This window comes from Coregonus clupeaformis, chromosome 7 (assembly GCF_020615455.1).
Source record: "Coregonus clupeaformis isolate EN_2021a chromosome 7, ASM2061545v1, whole genome shotgun sequence".
NCBI classification, from domain to species: Eukaryota; Metazoa; Chordata; class Actinopteri; order Salmoniformes; family Salmonidae; genus Coregonus; species Coregonus clupeaformis.
In genome coordinates, this window is record NC_059198.1 from 32051586 (window position 1) to 32065162 (window position 13577).

General features: G+C 48.4%; 1 protein-coding gene across 5 annotated transcripts in view; it reads left to right on the forward strand.

Moving 5' to 3' along the window:
• LOC121569749 (pre-B-cell leukemia transcription factor 1) overlaps positions 1 to 13577 on the forward strand; it is a 57480-nt gene that overhangs the window by 40164 nt on the left and 3739 nt on the right. For 2 of the 5 annotated variants that reach the window (XM_041880913.2, XM_041880916.2), the window contains 6 exons: positions 8498 to 8745; positions 8929 to 9119; positions 9224 to 9359; positions 9685 to 9841; positions 11615 to 11745; positions 13406 to 13492. In XM_041880913.2, coding sequence (XP_041736847.2) covers positions 8498 to 8745; positions 8929 to 9119; positions 9224 to 9359; positions 9685 to 9841; positions 11615 to 11745; positions 13406 to 13492 — 950 coding nt within the window. The remainder of the gene's footprint in view (positions 1 to 8497; positions 8746 to 8928; positions 9120 to 9223; positions 9360 to 9684; positions 9842 to 11614; positions 11746 to 13405; positions 13493 to 13577) is intronic. The other 3 variants (XM_041880917.2, XM_041880919.2, XM_041880915.2) reach the window with 2 other exon arrangements.

Here is a 13577-nt window from a genome sequence, read left to right on the forward strand (position 1 = left end):
ACTCGACTGAAATGGAGAACGGGGGGCGAGAGAGGGGAATGTGGGGGGGTCGGAGTGAGAGAAGAGACAGACGATGGGTAAAAAGTGTGTGTGTGCCATGAGCTAAGGGATGGATGATGGCGTGAATGTGTTCGGGGTACATGCATCTCCCCATAATGTACTGAAGACACTGCTGCTCTGTTAGGGTAGCCTTCAACCTCACCCTGCTACACATGTAGGCCTAGGCAGGGGTACTCAACTCTTACCCTACAAGGTCCGGAGTCTGCTGGTTTTCTGTTCTACCTGATAATGAAATACACACACCTGGTGTCCCTGGTCTAAATCAGTCCCTGACTAGAGAGGAACAATTAAAAAATGCAGTGGAACTGGCTTTGAGGTCCAGAGTTGAGTTTGAGGGACCTACCTACTTGCTCTACCTACTAGGCCTACAACGCACAATTGCGATATAGCCTGTGTGCAGAAATGAGGTGTGTCTACTACACAGCATAGCGATATTGGCTGTGAGGCAGAAATGAGTTTCAGGATTATGTATGCAGTGGAAACCCCAGCTGGAGAGCCTGAATATTTCATAGTATGACTGTAGCTCCCCTCCCCTCTTCTTCTCTCCTCTCCTCTTCTTCTCTCCTCTCGCTGCCTTTCTCAATGCCACACAACCTACCTAACCCTAGGGTGCTATTGTGTGGTTTTTACTGAATAATTGTATTGTGGCCGCAAACACCAGTTCCCTATTGCTTTATTGGAAAATGCATTACGACTGCTCAGTACTGAGTGCATAGGCCCTAATAGACGTGTGTGTGGTTGTCAGAAATCACAGCTTAATAATTGGAGTAATTAGTGGAATCTGAGGTCATTGGGGCAACAGCTGGGGGCTATAATAATGAGGACTGGCGGGGGGGTTAGGAGGGGGTGTGTCAGCAGAGAGGTGGGGCAAGACCTGGAGAGGCATGGTTGACCTCTTGGGCTGTAGGTCAGTTGACTACTCCTAATATTTATTTATTTTTAGGTCATTTAGCAGACGCTCTTATCCAGAGTGACTTACAGGAGCAATTAGGGTTAAGTGCCTTGCTCAAGATTTTTCACCTAGTCGGCTCGGGGATTAGAACCAGCGACCTTTCGGTTACTGGCACAACGCTCTTAACCACTAAGCCACCTGCCGCCCCTATGACCACTGCATACATGTATCACAACAACTGACCAAAAGCAAATACTTTATTTGATTAAGTGCGTTTTGCCTGGAGTGCTAGATGGGTGGGGTTTGTACTTTTAGGACTATTCCATTGACGTTGTTGGTCTAGACGAGCTCAATCAAGCGCAGCTAAAGTATTTGGTAGGTAATAAATACTATTTCAAGTTTTGAGCCGATGTCTGATGAATATTCTGTGCGTCTAGTGTATTGCACTGTCTGCTGCCTCTGCTGGATCGGGAGATGGTTAGTCTGGAACAGTGTCTGGGACGGGACAGCTCACACTGACTTCTACACACCCACACGAACACACACACACACGCACGAACACACACGCACGAACACACACACACTCTGGAAGCTACAAACCTACTGGAGAGCACAGACACACAGGAAAGGCTAATCCTCTAACTATTAAAACACCATCTACTCAGACAAGCACACACCAAACTCTAAAACGTAGCAAGTAGGTGCATAGTTTGCATACACATCATAAAAGCACTTTCTCTCTGCATAGCCTAGAAGTACTAAAGTATAGCTTTGTGAGTGGAGAGGGAGAGAGGGATGGGCCAATCGGGGTCGTTAGTTCAGTCGGCTGGGTCTGCTGCATTCCTGAGCAGTGAGCAGGGATGAGAGGGGGAGCAACAGAGAGAAGGAATGTGTCTCAGAGAGAACTGAGAGAAAGAGAGAGGATCTAGGTGGAGAAAACAAGAGGCAAGAGGGAACAAGGAAAAAAGAGAGCAACAGCAGGGGAGAAAAAAGTTTTATAGAAAAGGAGGGAAAGTTGGATAGAAGTTAAGAGGAGAGGGCGAGACCATTGTTTAGGGGATGTGGGGACGGAGGGGGAGAGAGTGGGCAGAATTGTTAGGATGCACTTTAAAGTAGTACACTAACAGAAAGGATACTGACTTTATTGTGGAAACATCCTGGTATCTCAAGTGTCCAGTAACTACATGTTAAAGCCACAATCCAGAGTTTGTGTTCTAGTCCAACAACAGCCCTGCCGGTTGGTTGTGTAAACTTTTCAAGAATCAATGGATAGGCCTATATCATTAACATTGAACTGCAGGAAATATCCCAGATGCATTTACTGTTCAGAATAACTCTCTCCCATGTCTGTGTTAACCCAGAGAGGACAAAGCAGGTAGAAATATAATTATATCCTGTTTTACACAGGGCTTTGACAGCTGCTAGTTATGGCTTAAAAAAAAATACTTTATTAATCCATGCAAGAGGGAAATGTCTCCTCCTGTACCCAACACCTTCGACATACACACACATTATATAATGAACAAAAATATAAACGCAACAATTTCAACGATTCTACTGACTTACAGTTCATATAAGGAAATCAGTCAATTGAAATAAATTAATTAGGCCATAATCTATGGATTTCACATGAATGGGCAGGAGCGCGGGTATAGGCCCACCCACTGGGGAGCCAAGCCCAGCCAGACTAATTCGTTTTTCCCCACAAAAGGGCTTTATTACAGACAGAAATACTCCTCCGTTTCATCAGCTGTCCGGGTGGCTGGTCTCAGATGATCCTGCAGGTGAAGAAGCCAGATGTGGAGGTCCTGGCCTGGCGTGGTTACACATGGTCTGCGGTTGTGAGGCCGGTTGGGCGTACTGCCAAATTCTCAAAAACAACGTTGAAGGTGGCTTATGGTACAAAAATGAACATTCAATTCTCTGGCAACAGCTCTGGTGGACATTCCTGCAGTTAGCATGCCAATTGCACGCTCCTTCAACTTGAGACCTCTGTGGCATTGTGTTGTGACAAAACTGCACATTTTAAAGTTGCCTTATATTGTCCCCAGAACAAGGTGCACCTGTGTAATGATCATGCTGTTTAATCAGCTTCTTGATATACCACACCTGTCAGGTGGATGGATTATCTTGGCGAAGGAGAAATGCTCACTAACAGGGATGTAAACACATTTTTGCACAAAATTGGAGAGAAATAACCTGGGATCTTTTATTTCAGCTCATGAAACATGGGACCAACACTTTACATGTTGCGTTTATATAGTGGTCCTCTGTAGCTCAGCTGGTAGAGCACGGCGCTTGTAACGCCAAGGTAGTGGGTTCGATCCCCAGGACCACCCATACAGAAAAAATTTATGCACGCATGACTGTAAGTCGCTTTGGATAAAAGCGTCTGCTAAGTGGCATATTATTATTATTATTATTATTATTATTATTATTATTATATTTTTGTTCAGTGTGTGTATGTATGTATGTATGTATGTATGTGTGTGTGTGTGTGTATATATATATATATATATATATATATATATATTCCTGTACTGTAAGCAGCAGAACAGTAAGTTGGACAGAACAGGCTCTGAGAGAGCTATTGGTCTTGGCTTTAATACAGGAATGCTACAGGTCTCCTATACCCCTTTCACTCTACTGAGCCAAACCAAGCCAAGATGTACTGTGCTAGCCTGGTTAGGTGGCACATCTACCATAGTTGCTTGAAAGGACAATGTACGGCATGATAGTGTTTAAAACAAAGGCTGTGAGTCAAAAGTGTGTGTTTGTCTATAGGAGTCTGTGTTCATTGAGAGGAGTGTTTGTGCACGTCTGTTTGCACCTGTGTGTTTTGCACCTGTGAGTACTGTGTTCCTCCGTATGTGCATTTGTGCTTCCTGTGTGTGGGTGTCTATCTGTGAGAGAGAGAGAGAGAGATGAGTGCATGGCTGGGGGCTGACAGAGGTCCTGTGTTTAATACAGTGGAATAGTGGAGCGGCTGAAAGCTGTACTTACGGCCAGCCGAGCTTGTAGTGACAGCACATGCTCTCCCATTACTCTGCCCATGCCTCATGTTGCTGCTGCCTGCCTCTCTCTGCTCTGTACTGGCAGCCTGCCACCGACCGAGGTGCCACAGTGCAACCTGGTGTTGGAATAGGGTACTGCTAATTTAGAACTCACTGAATAATTCAGTGAAGTCCCAAATTTTACATTTACATTTTAGTCATTTAGCAGACGCTCTTATCCAGAGCGACTTACAGGAGCAATTAGGGTTAAGTGCCTTGCTCAAGGGCACATTAACGTCATTTAGCAGACGCTCTTAGCCAGAGCGACTCACAAATTGGTGCGTTCACCCTATAGCCAGTGGGATAACCACTTTACAATTGGGGGGGTAGAAGGATTCCTTTATCCTATCCCAGGTATTCCTTAAAGAGGTGGGGTTTCAAATGTCTCCGGAGGGTGGTGAGTGACTCCGCTGTCCTGGCGTCGTGAGGGAGCTTGTTCCACCATTGGGGTGCCAGAGCAGCGAACAGTTTTGACTGGGCTGAGCGGGAACTATGCTTCCGCAGAGGAAGGGAGCCAGCAGGCCAGAGGTGGATGAGCGCAATGCCCTCGTTTGGGTGTAGGGACTGATCAGAGCCTGAAGGTACAGAGGTGCCGTTCCCCTCACTGCTCCATAGGCAAGCACCATGGTCTTGTAGCGGATGCGAGCTTCAACTGGAAGCCAGTGGAGTGTGCGGAGGAGGGGGTGACGTGAGAGAACTTGGGAAGGTTGAACACCAGACGGGCTGCGGCATTCTGGATGAGTTGTAGGGGTTTAATGGCACAGGCAGGGAGCCCAGCCAACAGCGAGTTGCAGTAGTCCAGACGGGAGATGACAAGTGCCTGGATTAGGACCTGTGCCGCTTCCTGTGTAAGGCAGGGTCGTACTCTCCGAATGTTGTAGAGCATGAACCTGCAGGAGCGGGTCACCGCCTTGATGTTGGCGGAGAACGACAGGGTGTTGTCCAGGGTCACGCCTAGGCTCTTCGCACTCTGGGAGGAGGACACAGCGGAGTTGTCAACCGTGATGGCGAGATCATGGAACGGGCAGTCCTTCCCCGGGAGGAAGAGCAGCTCCGTCTTGCCAGGGTTCAGCTTGAGGTGGTGATCCGTCATCCATACTGATATGTCTGCCAGACATGCAGAGATGCGATTCGCCACCTGGTTATCAGAAGGGGGAAAGGAGAAGATTAGTTGTGTATCGTCAGCGTAGCAATGATAGGAGAGACCATGTGAGGATATGACAGAGCCAAGTGACTTGGTGTATAGGGAGAAAAGGAGAGGGCCTAGAACTGAGCCTTGGGGGACACCAGTGGTGAGAGCACGTGGTGCGGAGACAGCTTCTCGCCACGCCACTTGGTAGGAGCGACCGGTCAGGTAGGACGCAATCCAGGAGTGAGCCGCGCCGGAGATGCCCAGCTCGGAGAGGGTGGAGAGGAGGATCTGATGGTTCACAGTATCAAAGGCAGCAGACAGGTCTAGAAGGACAAGAGCAGAGGAGAGAGAGTTAGCTTTAGCAGTGCGGAGAGTCTCCGTGACACAGAGGAGAGCAGTCTCAGTTGAATGACCAGTCCTGAAACCTGATTGGTTTGGATCAAGAAGGTCATTCTGAGAGAGATAGCAAGAGAGTTGGCTAAAGACGGCACGCTCAATAGTTTTGGAAAGAAAAGAGAGAAGGGATACTGGTCTGTAGTTGTTGACATCAGTGGGGTCGAGTGTTGGTTTTTTGAGAAGGGGAGCAACTCTCGCTCTCTTGAAGACGGAAGGGACATGGCCGGCGGTCAAGGATGAGTTGATCAGCGAGGTGAGGTAGGGGAGAAGGTCACCGGAGATGGTCTGGAGAAGGGAGGAGGGGATGGGGTCAAGCGGGCAGGTTGTTGGGCGGCCTGCAGTCACAAGTCGCAGGATTTTATCTGGAGAGAGAGGGGAGAAAGAAGTCAAAGCATAGGGTAGGGCAGTGTGAGCAGGACCAGCAGTGTCATTAGACTTAACAAACGAGGATCGGATGTCGTCAACCTTCTTTTCAAAGTGGTTGACGAAGTCATCCACAGAGAGGGGGGATTTAGGAGGGAGGAAAATGTGGCAAAGAGCTTCCCTAGGGTTAGAGGCAGATGCTTGGAATTTAGAGTGGTAGAAGGTGGCCTTAGCAGCAGAAACAGATGAAGAAAATGTAGAGAGGAGGGAGGAAAAGATGCCAGGTCGGTAGGGAGTTTAGTTTTCTTCCATTTCCGCTCCGCTGCCCGGAGCTCTGTTCTGTGAGCTCGCAGTGAGTCATCAAGCCACGGAGCTGGAGGGGAGGACCGAGCCGGCCGGGAGGATAGGGGACACAGAGAGTCAAAGGATGCAGAAAGGGGAGGAGAGGAGGGTTGAGGAGGCAGAATCAGGAGATTGGAGGGAGAAGGATTGAGCAGAGGGAAGAGATGATAGGATGGAAGAGGAGAGAGTAGTGGGAGAGAGAGAGCGAAGGTTGCGGCGGCGCATTACCATCTGTGTAGGGGCAGAGTGAGTAGTGTGGGAGGAGAGCGAGAGAGAAAAGGAAACAAAGTAGTGGTCGGAGACTTGGAGGGGAGTTGCAGTGAGATTAGTAGAGGAGCAGCATCTAGTGAAGATGAGGTCAAGCGTATTGCCTGCCTTGTGAGTAGGGGGGACGGTGAGAGGGTGAGGTCAAAAGAGGAGAGGAGTGGAAAGAAGGAGGCAGAGAGAAATGAGTCAAACGTGGACATAGGGAGGTTGAAATCCCCCAAAACTGTGAGGGGTGAGCCATCCTCAGGAAAGGAACTTATCAAGGCGTCAAGCTCGTTGATGAACTCTCCAAGGGAACCTGGAGGGCGATAGATGACAAGGATATTAAGCTTAAATGGGCTAGTGACTGTGACAGCATGGAATTCAAATGAGGAGATAGACAGATGGGTTAGGGGAAAAATTGAGAATGTCCACTTGGGAGAGATGAGGATTCCTGTACCACCACCCCTCTGACCAGATGCTCTCGGGGTATGCGAGAACACATGGTCAGACGAGGAGAGAGCAGTAGGAGTAGCCGTGTTTTCAGTGGTGATCCATGTTTCCGTCAGCGCCAGGAAGTCGAGGGACTGGAGGTTGGCATAGGCTGGGATGAAGTCAGCTTTGTTGGCAGCAGAACGGCAGTTCCAGAGGCTGCCTGCGACCTGGAACTCCAGGTGAGGGGTGCGTGCAGGGACCACCAGGTTAGAGAGGCAGCAGCCGCGCGGTGTGGTGCGTTGTTTGTGTAGCCTGTGCAGAGAGGAGAGAACAGGGATAGGCAGAGGCATAGTTGACAGGCTGTAGCAAATGGCTACAAAAATGCAGAGGAGATCGGAATGAAATGAGCTAAGCATCTGGGAGAGGAGAGAGGGGGGCCTCCCTCACCAAAAACTTCTACCTCAGAAACTAAAATTGTTTCACTGAACCACCCGAACAAAAACTCTCCCAACTTCCACCTTTAGAAATCAGAATTGTTGTGAACCACAGTTGTTCAATGTTTAAAGGAATAGACTCAACCCACTTTATTCAGCTAGCTAACTATGACACCATAGCTGACTAGCATGCTAGCATCCAATAACACACAGTTTAACACACAGTTAAGCACCAATACTTGGTCACAACAAACCACCAATAGTGTGTTAACTAGCTAACTAGCATGCTAGCATCCAGTAACACACAGTTTAGCACAAACACTTGGTCACAGCAAACCACCGATAGTGTGATAACACACTAAACAGATCATTCGTGTCTGTGTCAAGTTCCTTTCATGACGCAGCAATGATTCAACGTTGGCTAGCTAGGACAAGTATATTGTAATTAGCTACTACCGTACAGTTCGCTGGTCGTGTTGGGTAGCTAGCAATGGCCACTGTGTTGACTTTGTTTGAAGAACGGCTAGCTAGCTAGCTTCGTGCTACACCCGGCACACAATGGCTACTGTGTTGACTCTGACTCTGTTCGAAAATGGCACCCTATCCCCTTTATAGTGCACTACTTTTAGGGTGCCTTTTGGAACTCATCGCCAAGTGACTCGGGAGAGAGTCGGCAGGGTTGTTTTGACAGCTCGGCACTTCTCCTTGAGTTTTTAGCATTGATCAAGTGTCCTACTGTCCTCCCTTCCCTTGCACCTGCTGGAACCCTGAATAGTCATACTCTCCGGTAGAGAAAATACAGTTTTGCCTATTTGGAAATGTTTTTTTCTCTCAGTACATTTATATTCAAAACTAAGGCCCCAGTCCAGAAACAACCCCTAGCCTAGGCACTTCTAAAGATCTGAAGGAAATCGGATAGGAGAAGCCTGTAGCCTAAGCAGTATGGCAAACATTCTACCGAGCCTATCTGAGGGTGTTACGACCATATTGCCTATACCTATCCAACTCCTTCAGATCTACGTCAAGTTAAGTGTCTAGGATAAAGGGGTGAATCTGAATGAGGCTGACGTTGCAATTGAGACATGGTGTTCCCTTATCCTTAATGCCTGATTGATATATTGATTCTCTCTTTTCGCCTCTCCAGTGCTGAGTATCCGAGGCATTCAGGATGAGGACCCCCCAGACCCCCAGATCATGCGTCTGGACAACATGCTGCTGGCCGAGGGCGTGTCTGGCCCGGAGAAGGGCGGGGGCTCGGCTGCAGCGGCGGCAGCTGCAGCAGCGGCAGGAGGGTCGCCCGGCGCCGACGGCGGCATCGAACACTCGGACTACAGAGCCAAGCTGGCCCAGATCAGACAGATCTACCACTCTGAGCTGGAGAAATACGAACAGGTAGGAGAGAGAGAGGCAGTGAAGCACACACACATTTCTCTCTCTTACCGTCAAAGATGAGTGTTTTCCTGAGATGTTATTTTTTTATAATGGAACTGAAGTTAAGTTTCAAATTTGTGTTGATAGTCCCATCTCTTCCTCATCCTCCTCCTCCCCTTCTCTTCCTCCGCCTCCCGACCCCAGGCATGCAGTGAGTTCACCAACCACGTGATGAACCTGCTGAGGGAGCAGAGTCGCACGCGGCCCATCTCTCCCAAGGAGATCGAGCGCATGGTGGCCATCATCCACCGCAAGTTCAGCTCCATCCAGATGCAGCTCAAACAAAGCACCTGCGAGGCCGTCATGATCCTACGCTCCAGATTCCTCGACGCCAGGTCTGTGTGTTTGTGTTTCGTTTAATTTGTAATCTGCAGTGCTTTTTAAAATTGTGTCCGAGATGAATATCGTGTGACTGACTTTGTGTTTGTGTGTCTGTCAGGCGTAAGAGGCGTAACTTCAACAAGCAGGCTACAGAGGTGCTGAACGAGTACTTCTACTCCCATCTCTCCAACCCCTACCCCAGTGAGGAGGCCAAAGAAGAGCTGGCCAAGAAGTGTGCCATCACTGTCTCACAGGTACTGAGTCTGCACCGTACTGCACCACACACTTCTTCTGCCAGTGGACTTACCAGTACTGAAACCAGCTTTTCCCCTTCCATTGTACAGTCTGTTCCCCTGCCTAAAATAATTTTGCTTGATTTGGATTCAATTGAAAGTGTCAGGTGACTGAAAATGTACTGAAACGGGGATGGACTACCTGACGTTTTCTAGTAAGAAACGCTTGTTTTTGTTTTCCGTTGGGAAACCTTTTGCTACGGCGTGCACTGATGAATACAACCCTGGAAAGAAATCTAGGGGAAACACTGACTAATACACTGGTGTCTGTCCGTCTCCCCCTCAGGTTTCTAATTGGTTCGGCAACAAGAGAATACGGTACAAGAAGAACATTGGTAAGTTCCAGGAGGAAGCGAACCTCTACGCAGTTAAAACAGCGGTGGATGCTGCCAGCGTGTCGGCGCAGGCTAGCCAGGCTAACTCTCCGGCGACGCCCAAATCAGGTACCGTGTGCCCCTACCAACCACCCCTGACCCCACCCCTCCATCCATATCTCAATCACCCTGCCTCGTCACACCAATCAGCTGATGCCCATGCTATTACACACACACACACACACACTGTAGTTCATACACACTGGCAGAAGTGTAGAACCACATACACAGAATGAGGACAATGTCTGTGTCTGTCTGGCTCTCCATCGGACTTGTTCTTCTGTTCGTTTGGTGTGTGATGCGTTGCTGTGATGTTATTGCGCTCACAGGTTTTCTATAGAGGAGCGTTTTTTTTGACCAAATCTTATTTTGGACCAGATTGACCATCTCCTTGTTTAAAGTTGCTTTATTGTTGTAGAAAGTGGTTATTTTCAGGGATAAATGTAGCTTGACTCAGCAGCATCATAGATGCTGGGCTATTGCCATAAGCAATAACTCTTAGTAGGAAATGACCGTTATCCCCATTCAATAATCAATGTATTTTTTTTCTTTCTGAATGGTTTCTGTTCAATTTCACCACTTCCTCTTTTGATGTCATCATTTCTTATTTATTTAGCCTACCACTACTGCAAACTCCCACTCCTGTTGGCTGTCTGTCTCTTTATGTAGCGGCCAGCACACCTTTACATTAGTGGACAGTATACACACACACACACACATACGTTAGTGTACAGTATACATACACAAACACACACACGTATGTACCAGCTACCCCTATTTGCTCAGGAAGCAGACAGGAGCAGGTAGGTGATGTACCATTCAATCATTGTGAGCCGTACTGTATGTCTGCCTCATAGAAAACCTATTATTATCTGGATTCTATTTCTATGGTCTGCATCTCCTGCAGTAAGATTACAGCTCGCTGGTGGACTGTCAAGCATCAGTACTAGGACTCAAGACTTAACCAACAAAAAATGTCTGAATTCCACTTTGATGTTCACTTGTTACAGTGTAACTAAAACGTTGACCGGTGTTTTTCATGTAGTAAGACATATTTGTGTCGTCTTGATTTTGGTCCGTTTCCAACAAGAAAGTTGCAGTTGGCCTATAGTTTGGCATTCATATTCTCTTGTGCAAGCCTCTTACTTCCTAAGTGTCATTCACAACAACATGTTGTGGCGACACTTGTGGCGTAGTGGTCTAAGGCACTGCATCGCAGTGCTAGCTGTGCCACTAGAGATCCTGGTTCGAATCCAGGCTCTGTCGTAGCCGGCCGCGACCGGGAGACCCATGGGGCGGCGCACAATTGGCCCAGTGTCGTATGGGAGGAAATGGCCGGCAGGGATATAGCTCAGTTGGTAGAGCATGGCGTTTGCAACGCCAGGGTTGTGGGTTCGATTCCCACGGGGGGCCAGTATGAAAAAATAAATAAATAATTAAAAAATTATAATGTATGCACTCATGTAAGTCGCTCTGGATAAGAGCGTCTGCTAAAATGACTAAAATGTAACATGAGGAAGGTGGAAATTGAGGATCCATCTGCACATGTATTGGATAATCTTGGCACCCAGAAGGCTGTGTCACGAGGGACTAATTCATTGCTCACCCCATTCTAAATACTCCACGATCCTTATGTTTTCAACACTAGCCAACGGGTTGTGAGCGCGGGTATGACTGTTTCTTTTCAAAAGCCAGTGTACTTTAACTTCCTGGTTGAGCTGTGATCTCTGACCCCTGGCACACTGCGGTGCCTGATTGGCTGACACAGCCACACAGAGGTGTCTGACTGACAGAGCCACACTGAGATACCCGATTGGCTGACACAGCGTGTGTTGCCTGCAGGGTCGTCGGGATCATACAGCTTGTCTCATGCAGGCGACGCTGAAGCTGTTGCCTACCTCGGCCTGCGCCCCTCGAACCTCAACGGGGCCGGGGAGGCCGTCCTCAACATCGCCCCTTCTCTGCAGCCCCAGGTAGGCACTGAGGACCTCTAGGAAAGCCTGCCTCAATGCCCCAACCACAACCCCCTCCAACCCCAACCCAGTCACTATAGGGTTGCAAAATTCCTGTAACGTTCCCAAAATGTCCTGGTTTTCATGAAATCCTGGTTGGAGAATTTCTGGAATCAGGAAGGAATAATGAAGGCAATCCTTCAACCTGGAATTTATTCAAACAAGATTTCTGAATATCCAGGGCATTTTGGGGAGGTTTCCGGGACTTTCCCACCCCAAAACCAGTGACCCAAACATCCCTAGACACCAGCTCCTCCTAGCACATACTAGTTATGATGACCCCCTCCTCCACCCCTGCCCTAGAATCACCCCTGATCCATAAACACCCACCCCAAGATGCCCTGTGGCACCTGTCCCTGTTCCACTTAGCAGAGAAACACGCCTCATGGTGCATTTTGGCCCTCCTCCCCTCTCTCCAGCCCCCTCCACATAACCTTGTGTTTCAGTTAAGCCTTTGGTGTACCTACCCTACCACCCTCCCCCAGTTATTTATCCATCCATTTCATCTCTATATGTCCATGTTTGCTTCTCCAAATGCACCCTATTCCCTACATAGTGCACTACTTTTGAGGGATATGGTGCCATTTGGGACGCACACAGCCATCTCTCTCCATCCTGTGACCATGGAAGCCTAAGGCCCCCCTCTACTCCTCATTACTCTGCTGTTTGTAAACCTGTGGAAGTGCAGTGTTGTTGAAGAGGATCCACAGATTTCTGCTGTAAACAGCCTGAGGCTAGCCTGGACGGTCAGTGTCAGAGAGACGGAGGGGAAAACCCTCAGTAGCATTTCCTTGACTCCTTGTGTCCGCTCCCCTCGCATCCTTCTCAAAACCTATTGGAGACTGTCAGAGGGGAGGGACCGCTGGCTTTCTCATCCAATAGGTTTTGATAAGGAGGCGAGGAGAGAGGACACGAATGCAATTGAGATTCTCCCTGACTAACCGGACGGTAGGCAGCAGTTTCTGCATTCAATCAGTGATGACTGAGAATACAACAAATTGTGCAATGAACAATAAATAATACAGGAACAATAGATGTAGGCTTTTAATGTTAGAACTGTGATACCAGAGAGGCAGATAGTGTACAGAGAAGTGAGCAGAGGTTAGCTAGTAGGGAACCAGCAGTCCAAACCAAGAGCCATGCTGCTTTTGCATTGCCAGATACAGCAGAGGTTTGTGGAAGCTTTAAAGTTCCTTTTATTACCACCTGTGTTTGTGTGAGACTACGCCCTGATTGATGCGCAACTACGTGTGTGTGCCAGACCTGGGTTCCAATAGTATGTTAACACTTTTGCTGCACTTGATTGAGCTTGCTCGGCACAACGGAACCAAGCCTATCTGGCACTCCAAGCAGGCAGGCTCAATCAAACGGGCTCAAAGTGTTTGAAAGGAAACAAATCATTTTTGAACCCAGGTCTCTGTGTGTTGGTCCTTCTATCCTTGTGGGGACCTAAATTCCCCACAAGGATAGTAAAACAAGGAAAGTGTGTGTGTGTGTGTGTGTGTGTGCGCGCACGAGTGAGTATGCGTACTTGAGTGGGTCTGTGTGTGTGTGTGTGCGCGCGAGTGTGTGTATGTGCATGCATCTCGTAGCTGATGGCGCCTGTCTTGTCTCCCTCCAGGTGGATACCCTGCACCGTGCTACACACCTGACGGCAGGCTATGAGGAGCTGACCGCTAGCGCCCTCTACACCCCACACCGCCTCCATGTGAGTCAAACCTCCCTTATTGCCTCCCTTCTTTTATTTAGACCGAAAGAAATGCATGCCTACCAACAAAGTATTTGTAGTCCAG